The 21175-nt window shown below is 43.5% G+C and overlaps 1 protein-coding gene across 1 annotated transcript in view; it reads right to left on the minus strand.

Annotated features, from left to right (window-relative positions):
* Positions 1 to 21175, minus strand: part of SYAP1 (synapse associated protein 1) — a 46548-nt gene that overhangs the window by 4613 nt on the left and 20760 nt on the right. Inside the window, exons 5-8 of the mRNA XM_056556807.1 lie at positions 19836 to 19975; positions 14879 to 15024; positions 5390 to 5448; positions 4522 to 4666 (exon numbers count right to left, since the gene is read on the minus strand). Coding sequence (XP_056412782.1) covers positions 4522 to 4666; positions 5390 to 5448; positions 14879 to 15024; positions 19836 to 19975 — 490 coding nt within the window. The remainder of the gene's footprint in view (positions 1 to 4521; positions 4667 to 5389; positions 5449 to 14878; positions 15025 to 19835; positions 19976 to 21175) is intronic.

Consider the following 21175-nt stretch of genomic DNA (forward strand, 5'->3'; position numbering starts at 1 on the left):
GTCGTACATTTTATGGTAAAATAAGTGATGTAATTACAAAGTAAAATTGGTGACGCAAACAACAAGCCCTCATACTAGTCTGTGGATGTAAATATAAGAGAGTTATGATTTTTAGAAGGCGAGGAGGAAAAAACGAAAATGCAAAAATAAAATTGGTCTGGTCCTTAAGGCCAAAATGGGCCTGTTCCTTAAGGGGTTAAAATGCTACCCTACTTATATAGGTTGGATATTGTCGTACTTCGAAAAAAAATCATAACTACATGCAGGAAAATTTTAATGTTAAAAATTCTCATCTTCTAACCCATATAACTTTTTTATTTTTCTGCATACAGGCCGGTATGAGGGCTCATTTTTTGCGCCGTGTTCTGATGTTTTTATCGGCACCATTTTTGTATGGATTGGACTTTTTGATCACTTTTTATTGATTTTTTCATGATATAAAAAGGAACCAAAAATTCACTATTTTGGTCTTTGGAATTTTTTTGCGTGCACGCCATTGACCGTGAGATTTAAATAACTATATATTTTTATAGTTCGGACATTTCCGCACGCGGCGATACCACATGTTTATTTTTATTTACACAGTTTTTTTTTTTTATGGGAAAAGGGGGTGATTCAAACTTTTATTAGGGAAGGAGTTAAATGACCTTTGTTAACTTTTTATTTTTTTCACTTTTCTTTTTTGCAGTGCTATAGCTCCCATAGGGACCTATAACACTGCACACACTGATCTTTTACCCTGATCTCTACAAAGCCATAGCTTTGCACGGATCAGTGAGATAGGGGCTTGATTGCTCAAGCCTGTAGCTCAGGCTTGGAGCAATCAATCGACGATTGGACGCCGCGGAGACAGGTAAGGAGACCTCCGCCTGTGTCCCAGCTGATCGGAACATCGCGATTTTATCGCGATGTCCCGATCAGCCCGACTGAGCTGCCGGGAAGCGTTTACTTTCGCTTTCAGACGCGGCGGTCAACTTTGATCGCCGCGTCTGAAGGGTTAACAGCGCGTGGCACAATGATCGATGCCGTGCGCTGTTAGCCCAGGGTCCCGGCTATGATTAGCAGCCGGGACCGACCCGGTGTGATGCGGGGTCACAGCGTGACCCCGTTTTAAACACCGGGACCGGGCGTACATCCTGGGGCAACTAACAGGTGTGGGAAATATAAAAATCACAACTGAAAACAGATAAAAAGGAGAGAAGTTCTCTGTGTGTGCCACACTAAGCATGGACAACAGAAAGAGGAGAAGAGAACTGTCTGAGGACTTGAGAACCAAAATTGTGGAGAAATATCAACAATCTCAAGGTTACAAGTCCATCTCCAGAGATCTAGATTTGCCTTTATCCACAGTGCGCAACATTATCAAGAAGTTTGCAACCCATGGCACTGTAGCTAATCTACCTGGGCGTAGACGGAAGAGAAAAATTGATGAAAGGTTTTAACGCAGGATAGTCTGGATGGTGGATAAGCAGCCCCAAACAAGTTCCAAAGGTATTCAAGCTGTCCAGCAGGCTCAGGGAGCATCAGTGTCAGCGGAAACTATCTGTCGACATATAAATGAAATGAACCTGAGACCCAGGAGGACCCCACTGCTGACACAGAGACATAAAAAAGCAAGACTACATTTTGCCAAAATGAACTTGAGTAAGCCAAAATCCTTCTGTGAAAACGTCTTGTGGACAGATGAGACCAAGATAGAGCTTTTTGGTAAAGCACATCATTCTACTGTTTACCGAAAACAGAATGAGGCCTACAAAGAAAAGAACATCGTACCTACAGTGAAATATGGTGGTTCAATAATGTTTTGGGGTTGTTTTGCTGCCTCTGGCACTGGGTGCCTCTAATGTGAGGATTACCAACGGATTTTGGGTCGCACTGTACAGCCCAGTGTCAGAAAGCTGGGTTTGTGTCCGAGATCTTGGGTCTTCCAGCAGGACAATGACCCAAAACATACATCAAAAAGCACCCAGAAATGGAGGGCAACAAAGCACTGGAGAGTTCTTAAGTGGCCAGCAATGAGCCCAGATGTAAATCCCATTGAACACCTGTGGAGAGATCTTAAAATTGCTGTTGGGAAAAGACACCTTCCAATAAGAGAGACCTGGAGCAGTTTGCAAAGGAAGAGTGGTCCAACCTTCCGGCTGAGAGGTGTAAGAAGCTTATTGATTGTTATAGGAAGCGACTGATTTCAGTTATTTTTTCCAAAGGGTGTGCAACCAAATATTAAGTTATGGGTGCCAATAATTTTGTCCAGACCATTTTTGGAGTGTGACATTATGTCCAATTTACTTTTTTTTCCTTGGTTTAGTTCCAATACACACAAAGGGAATAAACATGTGTATAGCAAAACATGTGTTACTGCAATCCTTTTCTGTGAGAAATACTTCATTTTCTAAAAAAAATTCAGGGGTGCCAACATGCCTTTTATAGTTTATGTGTACTGTATGCCCTATTGATTCCTACATCCTTTTTCAGATGGCTCTCATAATGCAGCCTAAATTTTCCATGATGTTTCTGACTTACCTGGAGCATAAATGGTAAAGTCCTATCATTGAACTTCCTCAGAGTCCTATTAGATCAGTGACATAAAATTTCTATCCCCTAACCTACGTTATAGTTTCTGTGCATTTATATAAGATGCCGCTTTAGTCTGCATCCTTGAGATAGGTTTCTTCCTGTCACCTCTTAAAAGTATGAGGAAGGGGATAGTAGTGTTAAGTTGTCAGAGACAATGTACACTACCTAAATTAAATCTGCAGGAACCTCAAAACACAAACAACTCATAATCATACTTTCCAATAGGAAACAGTTAAATATAAACTACAAGTCCATTACAGACAGACTGTAATGTACCTATATAACCTATATGTGACATGTGAACTGTTCAAGTGTGGATCCAAACTTCTAGACCCAATTAGGGCATTTATAAGTTAACACAATGGATACATGGCTCTGGAATCCTTCTATAAGTGTAGACATACTGTACAAAGAGCATTTCTCCATGTGGAGGACCTGGTGCAACTGGGCATCAAATGCCTTTTTAGGGCACACTACACACTTTCCACTACAGAATCTCGGCCCAGAAATTAGGTAGTTTGAATGGCCCTTACAGCTTCAAGGGAAATGGATGGACTGCTTATTCTTAACAAGCTGCTGTGATCCCACATAAATCAACTATTATTATTATTATTAAAACTTCCTGTTGAATGAAGTATCCCTTTAACAAGGAAGGGTGCACATGCACTTGGCATGAGAACATTTACTGCATATAAAACTCACCAGCGTGTAGAGATGACATGCTGTCATCAGTATAAGCCACACTAACCTGTTGCTAAACATTGCAGCATAACAGTAAGAAAAAATAAGAGAATATGCAACTATGCTCACTCACCAAGGGACCACAGGTGTAAGGGCTGCTTGAGATTAGGTAGTGCTGGAGCTCGGATGGAGCGGGACGCCCGCCCAGGGGAATGTAGGATGAAGGAAAAAGGTGAATCCAGCTGCCCAGCTAGTGACTCTTAAAATCCGAAACTTTAATGAAGAGATTAAAACATGGATGCTAACGATAAAAGCAACATGCTGACGCATTTCGGGCTAATACAAGCCCTTAATCATGGCCATGATTAAGGGCTTGTATTAGCCCAAAATGCGTTGGCGTGTTGCTTTTATCGCTAGCATCCATGTTTTAATCTCTTCATTAAAGTTTCGGATTTTAAGAGTCACTAGCTGGGCAGCTGGATTCACCTTTTTCCTTCATCCTACATTGCAGCTTAACACCTCTCTTCTGCATGTGCGATAGCTGCGGCAACAGGCGTTATGCTGCAGAGTGGAGCTGAGCATAGAGGAGGAGGCATTACAATTAAGATACCGGCTAGACATCATGGTGTACCCATGGCTTGGGAATGCCCTCCCCCCCGTGGGCCAAGCTGGGTCATTAGCATTTACAGGACAACAGGGATTACCGTTAAGTATCATTTTCATCAGTGACACCCGCACTAAAAGCCTGTACCAACAGGTTATTGCGGGCGATACTGATGACAGATTCCCTTTAACATTATTTTCTGGACACACCTAAATACCAATCAGATCATAAAAAGCTGGGCACTGCCAGCGTGCCAACTGTTTGTGTCCATAATCTTGATACTATCATTGTATGTATAACCAAGTGAATGCTTTACATCCTGTTGCCTCTTGATTGTGTTAGTAACTTATTAACTTTACATTGGAAAACAAGCAAACACCAACATATACTTGACAAAAAAGAATCCTAAAGCATTTTTTCGCCAATTAGGTAAAGGACTATTAGTTCCCATATGTGGGACCCTTACTTTTAAAAAGAACAAAGGTACTATGGCACCGATTTTGCTGATTCAGACAGGTCATTCTACCTATTTAAGTACATTTTATACAGAGATTATCTGTATAAATAATCCCCTTCTACCATAGCAGGTCTGCCCTGCTATGGATATGCTATAATGTTTATTAAGCAGAAACATCTTTTATTCGTAATACTACATTTACCTTCTGCTGTGTCGAGTTCATCTTTTTTGTCAAGAACAAACTGTTCCATTTCTTTTCGCAGGTCTTCTTGGTTAATGTTGCAAGAGTCGAAAGCTTCACTCACAAATTCTGACACTTCCGGACTGGTAGAAATCTCCTCTTCTTCCTGAGAGTTAATTGCATAACACATTACGGAAAAATAAGTCATTACAAAGCACAATTGGACCAGTACTTAAGGGGTTAAATGTGTCAGAAGTTTTAAATCAGTGGGCTTCTATAAATCTGCATGCCGCACTCCTAGGAGAGTGGTGGGTGTCCCAGCACCCAGACCCCCACTGATCAAAACATCTGACATGTCATAAGATATTGAACATGTTAGTTTTTCTAATATGGTACATATTGCTATGTATCATATGTAGCTTGTATTTATGGCTGTAATAACAAATGACTTCTTTCCATTTTAGGCTATATATCAGTAGGTCGTATACTGCAATCATCAGGATCTATACCATTGAGGTAACATTTTGATATATGCTGCGAGAGCTTATTTAAACTCCCTATCTGGTGTATTACATGAACCACAAGATTTTATGAATTCAGCGACAAATATTAAATAGCCTCAAACGCTATATGACACTACTTTTTTGTCAATAAAATAGCTATGGTTTGTCAAATCGATCACCCCTATACCATGTGCCATTCAGAGCACTTCATTTAGCTTCTCTTGCACGCTCACCACAACTATGGATACTGTTTGGGAAATAAGGCTAATATAAAAGGGTCCCAGAGAACCAGTTAGAGTGAAGTATGATACAATCTCATTCTACCGTACCCTGCACAGCATACAATAGAAAGCATGCCGCAACTAATATAAAGAAGGTGGCATTACCTCTGGAGTTTTATGTGGGGATTTCATAGCTACTGGTGGAGTCTTTGGTCTTACAGTCTCTAGAAAAAAATGATAGAAGGAAGAAAAGACATTACAAACCTGTGTGTGACATTTCGTGGTATATGCAATGCTGTATCAGACCATAAAAAGCACTTAGAACACTATATATCATTCTATGTTTTATAAGCCACAGATGTTTGCTCTGTCTATAAACACTTTCATTTACTGTAAAAGGTAGGCATACAAACAAAAACAAAAACCCAAGGAGAAGGAACATGAGGACTTCTTATTTTCACTCAATAACTAACATTATCCCCTATAAGTCATATAGGAAAAAAGTATTTTTTTCAGACACTTTTCTGTTCCTCCCATAGCCCCCAGAAAGAGTTGGTAAAAGTTAATAATAAATCCTGGAAAAAAAATCAATTATGGCCTCTGAAATGCAAAGAATATAATAAAATAATAAATAACTGCAGCAGCATTAAAAAGGGAAACTGACAGCCAATTCACCCGCACTAAACCCAATACACAGGGTAATAGCACAAGTCAACCAGATTACAACAAGGTATCCCTTACCCAGATCCACAGTCCAGTTCAGGAGACACTCGTTAATAGTGGGCAGGAGGCAGGACCTGGCATATATCTCTAGATACAGCTAGGAGAAGAGCAGGGCTGTGCACTTCACTCTTCAGCTGGCTGTACAATCATTGCAGGAACCAGTCTTCTGCAATAAGTCAGATCATGTGATCACTTGGGAAGTGAAGCGCACAGCCATATGCTTCTCTTGGCTATACAAATATAAGCAGAAACAGATTATAGAACATGTTTCAGTATCTGTTTCTAATCTGTGAAAATTTTATTTAAAAAAAAGCTAGGTGACATATTCATTATAAAGGGGTCAATGTCCTAAATTCACTAATATTTCCTCAAGCCTGCGCAGATTTAAGGGGTTGTCCAAAATTAGAGAAAAACGGCAATTCTATTTTGAAAACAGCACCACTCCAGAAACACTGTCCCAGTCACTTCAATGAGGCCGAGCAGCAGATAAAGACCATGGACAGATGTGGCGCTGTTTCTGGAAGAAATAGGCCTTGTTTGCTAATGCAGTACAGCTCCTTGTCAGTCAGCTGTGACTTATGAGCATTGCTTGTAGTCTCCTCTAGCAGCTACAATTTACATAAAGCTGAACTGCCTTTACCTATGTTGTATTGACTTTAATCTAAATATAGTAGAAATCCTGCAATTTTTTTGGGGGGCCCTATATGCGGTTTATTTGCACTTCATTAGTTCATCTAACTTAATAGGGTTGTATGAGATTACAAAAAGGGTCTTTTTATTGGCCCAGAAATGGCACCATTGGCTAGATACTAGTACTGCAGCTCATGCATACACATTTGATAGCCGACAGCCAAACAAGAGTTAGGCCAGAGGCCCCCCTCCCTGCACTAGCTGTCCCATAAATAAGCTTGATTCGGCTGATGGAGCGCATCTATTCTAAAAGAAAGAAGGGAGTAAGCTGATGCCAAGCACCTTCTAAAGCCCAATAGACTGGATCTGTTCCCCTCTGCCTTGACAGCAGACATCAGCGGTCAAGAAAGAAGATTTCATGCATTCCGACTCCTCTGAAATCAGTCAGCTCAGCCATCATTTATCTCCAAGCACAGTGATAATTGTGTCCCCTGAACTCCCACAATGCAACACTGCTTGTAAAAGGAATCTTGTAAATTTTGCTTTCAATCAGAAGAATAAAACATTTACATGTACATAAAATGTTGACTCTTTATTAACTGTTTAAGTTTGTAAATAGAATTATTGAAACCTACTAGATATAGTGAATATGACAAAGCCAAAGAATTACAAAAACTCACAAGGATAACTGCCTAGAGAAAAAGTGCAAGACTGGCTCCTGCCGACTATGCCAATTTGTTGTGGTTCATGACTTGGGGTATATGTTTGCAGAACAAGGCCCTTATTTACTATTGCAAAACAGACATGTTTTGTCAGACTGTGCACCAGAAATTCTGTCTGCACCAGAATTTGTGCCATAATTGAAAAAACCCGACTAACTCTCCATTTTACTAAGAAAACCCAAAAAAGGGCGTGCCCATCGGGAAAAGAAGGCATGGTCACTGAAAAGGGGCATGTTCCCGACATTTTCACAAAAACCCAACATATGGGGGGCGTGGTTTGGCCGCTGCACTGAATGGCCGCCTGAAAGAACAGCTCCGTGTACAGTGCTCTTATACTTGCTGATATTACCTGCCAGCGACCATCTCAGCGACTGCAAAGGACACCTGGTCCACCATGGCATCCTACGGCAGGAAGAGGAATAATTACCAGGGCGATAGCGGGTCCCTAAAGAACTTTTTCATTGCCGGGAAGCAGAGAGGACGCGCGAAGCAAGATGGCGCCGACTCCCCTCCGATGCATGGAGAAGATCCCCGCGCTCACAAGTCCCTTATCCCACTGCCACAGCGCTTGGGGAAAACAAATACCGGAGGTCAGACAAAAGACTTACCTACTACTCGAGCCCTGAAGGACTGTGAATTGCCGCGTCATTGGGGCTCCCCGATCCACCCGGCGGAGCCTGTGCTGGGAGACTCGGCCGCGGGAGACGACACGCTGCCTCTGCTGCCAGGTGAGCTCTCTGATCTCCAGCGGGAGGGAACAGAGGCCCCGGGACTGACTTCTTCCTCTCCCCGGTTTAGTCCCGTCAAGCAGAGGCCGAGACTCCACGCTGAATCGGGCAGTGAGTGGGAGGGAGACTCGAGGGACTTAGCCGTCAACACAACAGAGGAGGCTGACTTATTTGCAGCGTACCAGGCCTCTGATAAGATGGTGTCTGAAAACACCTTGAAAGAAATGCTTTTGATCCTTCGATCATCTATCAGTAAGGACTTCTCCTCCCTCCTGGTGCCTATAAAGCAATCCATACAAGGTCTTAATACTAAAGTGCAACATGTGGAGACTAAAATGGCCTCCTTTGCTTCTGCCCACAATGGCCTTGTGGATGCCCACAATGCTCTGGATGACAAGGTCAGCGCCATCTACGCCAAAGCGGTGGACGCAGAGGATCGAAATAGGTGCAACAACATTAAATTCCGGGGTATCCCAGAAACTATTCCCAATTCACAGCTTGCAAAGTACGTGACGGATTTAACAAAGCACTTTTTACCTGACCTGGAGCCGTTTGAATACAGCATAGATCGGGCTCACAGAGTGGCAAAACCTAGGTCCTTACCTGATGACCTTCCCAGAGACGTGCTGGCTAGATACACCTTTTTTAAGACAAAAGACCTGCTCTTACAATTCTCTAGGAAGCACAAATATATGCCAACTCCATATGGAGATATACAGCTTTTGGTGGACCTGTCGTCCGCGACACTACAAGCAAGACGGAACCTGCAACCGCTGACTATGGAACTTCGCAAATTAGATATTCCATATCGCTGGGGATTCCCGACAAAGCTGCTGGTGACATACCGCAACAAGATGCATTCCTTCTCAACTGTGGAAAGCGGTTTGGAATCACTAGCCGATTGGGGATTCAAGACCTCCATACATCACCAGTCCTCCCCACCTCGTTCCCCAAATGGAGATACCATGCCGACCACTTGAATCCGGTTTCAGAGTATGGTATAGTGCCCTGTTAGAGAATATGTTTGAGTGCTCCACATGCTGTGATATTTTCATTGACACTAGTTGTACACGTACCCCCTGAGAGCAATTCAACTAGATTGAATTGCGGTCAGTTCTATTTTTGCTATTATTCTTACTGTTCAGTTGTTTACCTGTTCTGTACAAATATTGCCGTCGTATTACTAGAGAGTATATATTGACTGCTTAGCTGGAGCCACTGTTTCTTCGCATAGTAGAGCGTTACGTCCAGAGTGTGCATCCTTTCCTCCTTCTCTACCTTTTTTTTTTTTCTCTCACCTTTGTCTTTTCTCCTCTCTTTGACCCCTTTATGCTATGGGTATAGAGATTTTATCTCTCAATGTCAATGGGTTGAATAGCCCATACAAACGGAGCTTCTTGTGGCGGGAAGTGACGCGGACGCCTGTAGACATAGTATGCATCCAGGAGACCCATGTGTCCTCCAAAAAGCCGCCTACTTTACGCCACAATAAATTTCCACTTATTGTACACTCCTCTTACCGTAAGAAACAACGAGGTGTTATGATAGCCTTTAGTAACAATATTGCTGTCTCCATTACTCACCAAATTATTGATCCCCAGAGCAGATTCATAATATTAGTTTGCCTACTTGATAATGTTGAATATACTATTGTTAATCTATATGCCCCCAATGTGAGACAAAGTCGCTTTCTGAAGTCATTGATGACCAAAATTGCTTCTGTACGTAGGAGGTGCCCTTATTCTATGCGGGGACTTCAACTCTGTAGTTTCATCCTCATTGGACCAGTCTGTTCCATCGACCCGCAGATCATTTTACTTACCAGACTTTTTAGCTGATAACGATCTCTTTGATATATGGCGATTACAGCATGCTTCAGAACGCGACTTTTCTTACTACTCCCCAAGATTTCATACCTTCTCGAGAATTGACATGATACTAATTGATAGACATCTTATTGATCGGGTTGTTTCCTCCAGCATTGGTCATAGAACATGGTCTGATCATGCCCCCGTTGGCATAACGATACAAGATATCACCCAAAAGCACAGTGATTTCGTCTGGCGTGCCAATACCCATTTGATAGCCCACACTGACCACTCAGCCACTATCAATGCCGCTCTAGCTGAGTACTTTGCCCTCAACGACACTGCAGACGTCACTCCAATGACTGTGTGGCTTGCCCATAAAGCAGTTGTCCGGGGCAGGTTTATTCAGTTGGGGTCGCAACTTAAGAAACAGAGGAACTTAGAGGTTAATGAATCTCTTAATAAGATTGCCACTTTAGAGTCTCTTCTTAAATGTGAATTCTCTAAAGACATTGATAGCCAGCTCACCCATGAGAGACTTCACCTTAGGCGACTATTGCTACATAAATATGAACAAGCTCTGAAAAAATCTAGGGTAAAGTTCTATACCCAGGACAACAAGACTGGGTCACTGCTTGCTAGGAAGTTGAAACCCGCCCATTATAGACAAAGAATCTCCTGCCTTAAACACCCTATAACACTACAACCCCAACAGGCTCCCAGAGACATAGCAAATGCCTTTCAAGACTACTATAAATCTTTATATAACTTGCAGTCAGACCCTACCTGTCCACAACCTGAACAAGTTGCCATAGATGACTTTCTTCTTTGAACCTTCCCAAACTCTCTCCTACTGCTCTCTCTGCTCTCAATGCTCCCATATCTACCCAGGAGATAGCTGATGCTGTTAAATCTATGCCCAATAACAAATCCCCTGGACCGGACGGACTCCCTAACGAATACTACAAACGGTTTCTTCCTACTTTATTACCTTACCTTCAATCTATCTTCTCCACTGCTATGACATCGGGCTCCCTTCCCCCAGACATGTTAGACGCTTTGATCACGACTATTCCAAAGCCGGGTAAATCTCCTGACTCGACTGCTAACTACCGCCCCATATCCCTCTTAAATGGTGACGTTAAACTGTACGCGAAAATCCTAGCACAACGCTTATGCCCATATTTACCGGGACTGTTGAGTAGAGACCAGGTGGGCTTCACTAGAGGTCGTCCGGCTCCAGACAACACTAGGCGTGTTCTCTCCCTGATGCAATACTGTGAACATGCTAACCTCCCTGCCGTGTTCCTAACATTAGATGCTGAGAAGGCTTTCGACAGAGTAAATTGGACCTATGCCTTCTCGGCCTTGCGAAAGTTTGGCTTTGACGGCCCGATATTATCTGCAGTTAAGGCTCTCTACTCTAATCCAGTTGCAAGGGTTTTCACCAATGGTGCCCTCTCTGATAGATTTACCCTGTCAAATGGAACACGGCAGGGATGTCCCCTGTCCCCACTGATCTTTCTCCTCACCATAGAACCCTTAGCGCAAGCCATCAGACAGGATAGTAACATAGCGGGCATCTCGGTAGGGCCAACAGAACACAAACTTGCGCTCTTCGCGGATGACATTTTGCTGACTTTGACGAACCCTGGTCCCTCCCTCTCAGCCCTCTTTGACAAGCTCCATTCCTTCTGTGACCTTTCCTACTACAAACTGAATGTCAGCAAATCCCAAATCTTACCTGTGTGCGTTCCTTCTGATCTCTTATCCTCCATCCGACCTTTGTTCCCACTGGATTGGCAGCATCAATCTGTCTCCTATTTGGGTATTCAACTTACTTATCCCTCTTCTGATCTTTTCAGCGCCAACTTTCTACCCATCCTTTCCTCGTTTACAACAGCTTTTGCGTTTTATAGCAAACATATCCTGTCCTGGTTGGGGAGAATAGCGGCGTTTAAGATGCTCTTACTGCCTAAACTGCTCTACTTATTTCGCACACTACCTATTGCTATTCCTCACTCCTTCTTTCGTTCTCTAGACGCCATTCTAGATAAGTTTATCTGGACCCAAAAACGGCCGAGAGTTCCTAGAAGAGTTATGACCCAAAAAAAAGCCTAGTGGCGGACTGGGTAGACCACTTGTAGAAGATTATTATAAAGCTTCTGTCCTTGATCAGGCGAGATATTGGTGGTCCGGATCGTCTGATAAAAAATGGGTGGAAGTGGAACAACACCTCAATAATGCTTGTTCCTTAAAAGCGAGACTCCTAGTGCCAGCCTCCCATAACACTTTGCCTAAAACCTTTCTCTCCTCGGTTACTACCACAGATAAGATATGGCGGGATTGTATGCGCCGTGTCCCTCAGAGCCCCCCATGTTCTCCAGCGGTGATCCCTCTGGACTTGCTGGAACTCTATATACCTGACCTAGACCTTAAAAGATGGCATGCTGCCGGTATTTACTCGATTAGGGACATCCTTGATGATCACAGCTCAGTACACTTCTCTACAATTAGGGGAAAATATCACTTATCTAATAAGGAATTCTTTAGAAGTCTTCAAATAAGAAGTTGTCTGGACAAAGGGCTTCTGAATGAGGTCAAAGTCTCGCCGAGACTCCTAAGTTTTCTTAACGTGTCTGATAGCCAGACGAGGGGCATCACCTTTTTCTATGACCTGTTGGGTAACAAATCAGAAATATCTAAGTTTCCTTTTATGCAACGTTGGGAGAGTGACCTGGGCAGTGAGTTTTCCCTGGAGCAATGGCAGGCGGCCTTCCGACTCGTATCATCTACATTCAAATGTACGAACCATCAGGAGGCGATGTTTAAAACAATGTACCGATAGTATTTTACTCCCCATAGACTGCACCGAATAGATCCAAATTGCCCCCCTGTTGTTGGCGAAATTGTGGAGGAGTCGGAACGCTGTTTCATCTGCTATGGGACTGCCCTGCCATCCAGCCTCTATGGCAGAGTATAGGTAGAGTTGCCACGAGGCTCCTGGGCCTTCAGATACCGCTAAAACCGTGCACTGCTCTGCTGTTGATAGACATCCAAGACTATCCCTCCACAGCTAGAACACTGATGGCTCACCTTTTCATGTCCACTAAACTGCACATCGCTAGAAAGTGGAAGTCCACATCAGTACCTACCCTGTCTGATATTTTGACATATGTAAACCTTTCCTGTGCCTATGAGAGAGCTTATGCCCTTGCTAACTCTGCTGATGCGAAATTCCTCAGAGAGTGGGACATGTGGATTCATAGCCCACACTATTTCTCTTAACCTGTTCTATTGTCCATTATCCACTTTCTTCTTGCTCTTCCCTCTATGTCTTCTTGTATGCTCCTTTCCTCGCTCTTCTCTACCGGCACACTCTGGCCGTGATTCGACACATGACGCTTAGTGGCATTAGGCATTCACATCCACTGTTTTCTGGTATCTTTACTACCGTGGCTAGTAGGAGGTATTAAGCCTCTGTTTATTTTCTTTGTTTATTTCTTTGTTTATTCAACCTATTTCAACTACCTGTTTCCATCCGTAGATGCTTCAGCTTGCATCTACATATGCTGTCTATGTCTGTTACGATTCTGGTTGCCCAAGCTCTCACATGACATTCACTTTACAGTGTTTCGATACGACCATCATCGAGAGCTATATTGGACTTTCTTAGTTTTGGTGGAACTATAATGGACTCTACTAGACTTGTCTCGAATGTTGTCTATTTTATTTTTTTTTCTCTGTATTTTTTTTTTTGTTCGTTTATACGTGATGGTCCTTCTGTCACAGGACCACCCTGTTCATTTCACTGTTGTCTGGGCACACGTGTCCGGGTGTTACTTGCTTATGTTTATTATAAAATGAATAAAACATTTAAAATGAAAAAAAAAAAAAAACATATTTACTAATCTGTAAGGGAGAAAAAATGGAGAGACCGGTACCAGCGCCTGGTGTATTACCCTTGGTAACAGGAGCTAAGAGTGGTCCAGAGCTGGACAGGAACCATAAAGATGGCCGCTCACCTTAGAGAATAAATAGGCATATAACCCCAGCGGTAATGGGGTACTAAAGGTGTGGAGTCGCTGCCAGGCCTTCTGGGTAACAGGAAACAGTGGCATTGTCCTGGATAGACTGCAGAGAAACTTTGAAAAATACCCTTTGTAGATGGCGCTGCGGCTCCTTCAGAATGATGAAATGGGACCAAAGTAAGGTATAAGGTTCACAGTGTAACCATTTTTATTGGCAAGATAAAAAACATGCGATGACGCGTTTCGGTAGGATCCCTCCCTTCCTCCTGATCTGAGGAAGGGAGGGATCCTCCCGAAAACGCGTCATCGCATGTTTTTTATTTTGGCTTACCAATAAAAATGGTTCCACTGAACCGTATACCTCACTTTGGTCCCATTTCATCATTCTGAAGGAGCCGAAGCGCCATCTACAAAGGGTATTTTTCCAAGTTTCTCTACAACATATTTACTAAGGTTTCCAAGAAAATGTGGTGGATTTCAGCTGAGGAAAACCCTACAGATCAGAGCATGTGTATTAAAAAAAAAAAAAAAAAAAAAAAAAGAAGGAAAATGTAGGGAATGTGGGCCCGACAGGCCGCAGGAAATGGGCGTCTCCACCACCGCACGAAGCGGCAGCGGACATGCCTTCTCAATACCACTCTATGGGAGAGCCGGAGCGCTGCCTTCGGCAAGCTTGTCGGCTGCTGCTTTGTGCTCCCCCTGTGACCTGAAACCTATCCCCTATCCTTAGGATAGGAGATAAGTTTTTCTATACTGGACTACTCCTTTAAAAGAAGATAAAGGTGGTATGACTTTTACATGATGCTGTGTGCCAAAAGTGCAACCAAAACTTTGGCACATGATTCTGATGTAGATTTATTAAACAGCCTGGGCCACTATGATAAACCTGGCACATTCTTAGACTGTCTAGCCTAACATTACATTATGTAAGAATTAGACAATATTAGTAAATCTGTTCCATTACGTCCACTATGCACTTCTATTCAGCCACAATAACAAACATTCTCTTTACCTTCTAAGTCCCCATCATTCTGCTTGCTGTTTGTCTTCTCAGAATTTCCAGTAGCTTGCTGGGCAGCCAGTGCAGTCAGTTGTGCAGATTGCTTTATTAGAGACACCCGATAAAAATAATTCCTCCAAAATACTTCTTCCTTTACACTGCAGAGGAAACAAGCATCACACACTTGAGACAGATAACTACCTTCATATGCAGTTCTGCTATACCAAACCAGTAAAATGAAATGACACGTCAAGGGTCAGTCTCTATTGTTTAGAATTTATATAAGAATAGAACGTTCAAGGCCTTGATCAAACACATTAGTAGATGCAGGCATAGTAGTGGTGGAGCTAAAATACACACTCTCCTGCATGTGTTTTTCTTTATTTAACCACATGTTGACTGCCCGTAGACTTAAAACATTCAGGTGCCTAACTCTGCTCTATCAGCGACATCTAGAACGGCCAAGCAGAAAGCAGACTGTCAGTGACAGCCGGGCTCTCCAAAGAGAAGACAGGGATGGTATATTACAGTCCCTGTCTTTTGGATTGCAGGGAGTGTGAAATTTGTCTAGTTAAAGGAGTACTGCAGTCTTAGACACTTATTCCGTATCCACTGGGATCCCCCGCGATCTCCCATACGGGGCCCGGCATTACCATGGCTCTGCGCAGCTAATGCGCGTGTCGTCTACCTCACTGAGGTGACGCCACACCACCTCCATACAGCTCAATGGGAGAGGTGGGGATGCACGAACACAGCATCTATGCCTCGCCCATTGAGCTGTATGGAGGGGGTGTGTCAGTTGGGCAGAGCTGGGCCCTGTACAGGAGATTGCGGGGGTCCCAGCTCCCCCCCATGATCAGACACTTATCCCCTATCCTGGGAATAGGGGATAAGTTGTCTATGGCTGTAGATCTCCTTTAAAAGGGGTACTCCACTGACAACATTTATCCAAAGGATAGGGGATAAGTTGTCTAATCGCGGGGGTCCCGCCGCTTATGTAACTGCCAAGCCTCCTTCCATAAACCTGAATGGAGGGGGCGTTCGCCAGTCATTGGCCACAGAGGGGAGTTTGCTCCATGCACCGAATGACGGGTGCTGTAGCAGAGATCTCACTTATTGATCACTAGTGGCTGTAATAGGGCATCTACCCAAGCACATAACCGCTCATTGAGGGAAGAAATGCCTGCCACTATGGGCCTTAGGGTATGTTCACACTGAGGAATTGGAGAGGAATTTCCACGAGTAATTCTGCTCGCTTTTCCTCTCCAATTCATTCAGCAGTGAAAATCCCCATAGAGCTGTGCAGAATTTCTGCCCCTCAGTTCACACTGAGGAATTTCCTCAAGCAGAATTCTGACGAGGAAGTCTGTTCCGCTTGAAGAAAGAACATGTTCTTTCTTTCAGGCGGAATCAGCGTCGTTCTCCCATAGAGATCAATATTTTTTTTTTTCACTCAGAAGCATTTCCACGCGGAATTTCCGCATGAAAGTATTTATGAATTTAAAAAAATACATATATTACGCCCACTCTCTAACCTGCATTTCCGCGCAGAATTCCTCAGTGTGAACAACCCTTATAGGGGAAGAAAAGACATCCTTATGGATCTTGGGGAAGAGAATGGAATATAGCTATAACTGGGTATTGGATCTTAATATACTCTGCCTGTTTGATGGTAAAAAATCCATTTCTCATCATTTTACAGTGTATGGTAGATGACCCGAAGTAGTAGTAAGCCATGCAGAAAACAGTCTGGCCGGCAGGTAAAGGATTCCTGAGCACCCAGGGTCACTCCATTCAACCTCCCACAGAAAGCGGGGTACTAGAGTGCAGCCTATCGCTTCTCGGCCTTTTGGCTAAGATCAAGTGTAGTACCTTTCCTGTTAGTTGGCGGTGTGGAAGACCACCAAGGCAGGATGGGGAACCACACAGTAGGATGGGTGTACCAGTGATGGCTATATAGCACAGCAGTCATCCCGGATGAGACCTGTTCCCTGCTGGATCTGGCTTTAAGGTACGGGTAGAGTGAAGGCCGAGGTGCACAGGTGCCCTGGGAGTGGTGCCCCAGGGTGCCGGAATTCACTTGAGATTGACAACCCCATTTGAATGAAAGCACATAGCACGCACTTTTTCTCTTACTCTTCTGGGCACTCACACTTAGTATCCCGGTCTTCCGGCTAGGATCGGGGAATTTTTATAGATCCGGTCGGATATCCGGGCAGTATTACACACTGCGCACATCCAGTTATTTATTTTTTGTCACCGTGTCCACTTTTTGTGTTCGTTTTTTCCACTAGGATTTGGTAGGGTGCTGTAGCCCTTCAGGGTGTCCCTCCTGCCGGTCTAGGGGAGGTGTGTGTGGCCATTAGGTTCCTCACGTCCCTGCTATACCCCGTGGCATCCTGTTTCGGCATGATGCCAAACCGGTTTTACTGGTTCCTTGGTGACAACCTGGTTGTCTGCCGGGAACACTTTCGGTCCCTGAGTAGCTTCAGCGAAAGGGAACATTGTACCTGGAACCTTGCGTGCCTTTTGGCCCGGAGGCGAAGGGATTGGTTTGTTGGGGGGCCTCTCTCCTTTCAGAGAAGGGCTTGCGATAGACCGCATCCTCGTGCATGGTTTTTTGTGTGAACACTTGCACTTTTTACTTGCACTTGGGTGATTTGAGAGCACATACCTCGGATAAAAAAAAAAAAAAAAAAAACTAGAGTGCAGCCTATCCAACGGATGACCTGGTGGTGTAGAAAACCCAACAGACGAAGGATTGTCCGACTGGTATCAATCCCGTATACCTGTAGGGACCCTACTTCAAATCCCTCACCCAGCCTTGAGGTACGGGAAACCTGGCTATGTCCGCGGCAGCAAAGAGGTCAGAGACCGATGGCGGCGGAAACAGTGTAAACAACAGTCTGGCTAAACAAGAACACCCCCAGGCGTTTGGTGAAAAGGGAACAGTTAGACAGGCGATAACTGTGTCCCTTTGTCATAGGTGGGAGGGCGGGGAGAGGCAGGCAGGCAGAGGAGGATAGAGGCAGGCAGAGGAGCCGTGGAATGCATCCCTGACATCCCATATTGTGTCATGTGACAGTCGGAAGAAGAAAACACACGCACAACTGTCTAGCATACTGGTATGGATCCAAAGTGGACAGCGAGTCATTCCGTCGGGAACCTCGCACAGTAGTGAGGTACCGGAACAACAGCCGCCGATACACCAGCCATGTGATGTTTGACAGGTGGTGTAGGAAACCATGCAAACCACTGTCTGGCTTACTGGTATGGGTCCATAGAAGACAACGAGTCATTTCGTCAGCACCTCACACAGTAGTGAGGTACCGGAACTCCAGCCGCAGATACATCAGCTGTGTGACAAGCGGCAGAGGAAATCATGCAGACCACTGTCTGACTAACTGATTAGCACAATCACCAGACTTCAACACCTTAAGGACACGTGCCATAGCGTTACTTCGCGCACAGCGCCATACATTTAAGGTGCGGCTGTGACGTGATCGCAGGAGCTGCGCTCGCTTCATTCACGGCAGTCCCGGTGGCTGTCAGCAGCCGTGGACCCGCCTGTAATGGCGGACATCTGCGATCGCGCTGATGTATGCCATTAACCCTTCAGATGCCGTGATTAATACAGATCACGGCATCTGCGGCAGTGCGGCACTAATATGGCACTGCCGCGGGGATCACATCAGCCAAGATGGCGGATGGAGGTTCCCTTCCAGCCTTCCAGCAGACCAGAGCAGATTGCTGATAATACTAATCAGTGCTATGTCCTATGCATAGCATTGAACAGTATTAGCAATCCAATGATTGTCCCATATGGGGACCAAAAAATTAATTAAATAAAAAAAGGGTACAAAAATTAAAAAAAAGCCCCTCCCCAATTTGAATACAAAAAAGCGTAAAAAAATTAAACATATTTGGTATTGTCGCATACGTAAATGTCCAAACTATAAAAAAAATAGAATGTTAATGATCCCGTACGATGGACGCAAAGATTTCAGCTTTTTTGTCCCATCAAACTGCAAGAAATGTAATAAAAAGCTCACACATCCCTAAATACGGAAAAATAAGAAAGTTAGAGATGGTCAAAATACGGCAATTTTAAATGTACTGATTTCGTTAAAAAAAAAAAAAAAAAAAAGCTTGAGAATTTTTTTAAGGGTGGTTCAATAATAGAAATGTAATTTTACGGTAAAGTGTACAGTGTGAAAATGAAGCCATACATTTTAGGGTAAAATGAGTAATGTCATTACAAAGTACAACTGGTCACACAAAAAACAAGCCCTCATATGGGTCTGTGAATGGAAATATAAAAGTTATGGATTTTGGAAGGCGAGGAGGAAAAAAAAAAAATCGAAAACGCAAAAATTAAATTGGCTGCGGCTTTAAGGTCAAAATGGGCTGTGTCCTTAAGGGGTTAATATTACAGAGTCTGTGTGGGACATCATTGAGAACAATTTTAGGAGCAGATTTCCCCCCCCCCCCCCCCACCTGCTTCTGTCAAGGAATTAGTATCTGTATTTGAGTGGAACAAAAAAGGCAAATTTTGTTTTAAAATTAGATTTGTCTATCCCTTGATGTATTTCAGCTGCAATGTGCAAAAGGAGGTCCTACTCATTAATAAAAATAAAAAAATATTTAATTCTCTAATATACTTTGAGCTTCAATCTATCCACATTTTTAAGATCTCTCTTTCATTTTTTCAAAGAAAACATTATTTTTTACATTCAGGAGCTTAAACCTATACAGTGCAGATGTGGGTACAGTTGTATCCAGTCTTTATTAATGCTCTGTGATCCAAACAGCCTGATTTTATTTACATAAATCTGCTTAAAAAGCGAGTCACAGTAGTCAGCAGTATGAGGCAATCTTCATTTGTTCGTGCAAACCATCATGACTTGTGGGAATGGGACTGGTTTCCTTATACTGTGTAGACTATTTGTCAAACATGAAGAACACTTACAGTTTTGGAACAAGATCAAATCTCATCCGATTGAGCAACTCGTCTTCCTGAAGCATCACAAGGGCAACGGGATACATCTGGTCAAAGTCAAAATTAAAATGGACACCAGCAGGAGGGTCTCTAAGGAAGTTTCTCCTGTCCTTAAAAAAAATCAGATAAAAGAAAAATATAGCATTTATAGGCTAAGTGTTAAATGGGTTTTTAAAATTATTCATGGCTTATTCTCAAGGTCAAAAGGCCATCAACAGCTGACTGGCAAGGTGCTGACACATGGCAGCGCCCACCGATCAGTTGCCTGAGCCTTTGTTCAATGTGTAGTGGTCATGCTCGGTTATAACAGCTCAGTTCCCACTGAAACAAGTGGCAGATGAGCTGCAGTAACCAGTAATTGCAGATTATCCCCAATCCAAAAGGATAGGGGATAAGATGGCTGATCGCGGGGGTCCGGCCCCTGGGACCCCCCGCGAACTCAGACATGGCAACCTAGTCACCCGATGCATGGAGCAAACTCCACTCCATGACAGATGACTACAGCAGTCCTGCCCCCTCCATTCACGTCTATGGGAGGAGGCGTGACGGCTATGTACTAGTTGTCATGCCCCATTCTATAGACATGAATAGAAAGAGCGTAGCGTGATGTCATGAAGACAGAAGCTCCAAGCTTCAGTGTTCAGAACGCCACAGTGCTGGCCCAGAGTTCACGGGGGTTCCCAGCGGCTGGACCCCCCCACGATCAGACATCTTATGCCCTATCCTTTGTAGAGGGGATTAGATGTTCAGGGGTGGAGTACCCCGTTAATCTATTTACAGCCTCCTATGGTGGAAACACCAAGAGCAAAGCATATTATTTAACCCTTTTCCGCTCTCCCCCAACCCCCCCGAATTTTGATTTTTTGCTTTACGTTTTCTTCCTCTACCCTCTAAGACACCCTTTATTTTACCACATAATGTATTACAAAGACTGAATAAATAAATAAATAAATTAATGAAAAGGAAAAATTTATTTAACTGCAATTTTGGGAGGCACTCAGCGCAAGGTAAAAAAAATGACAAAATTGTTGCATGGATCAGTAGAATTCCAACTATACCAAATTTGGATAACTTATTTTCTTTTACTTTTTCTTGTCCCCATAACTTTTTCCCTTTATCCACCTATTCATCTGTGTACAGGCTCATTTTTTTACGGCATGATCTATTGTTTAACTGACTTTTTGATCACTTTTTATTCAATTTTCTTCTGCGATGTGATGTTATCTTAACAGTTTTTTCACTTTATGTTATTGGTGCACTGCTGGTATAGCCTGAAATAGGTAGGCTGTATCAGTAGAGGAGTCACAGGG

Source organism: Hyla sarda, chromosome 2, assembly GCF_029499605.1.
Source record: "Hyla sarda isolate aHylSar1 chromosome 2, aHylSar1.hap1, whole genome shotgun sequence".
NCBI lineage: Eukaryota > Metazoa > Chordata > Amphibia > Anura > Hylidae > Hyla > Hyla sarda.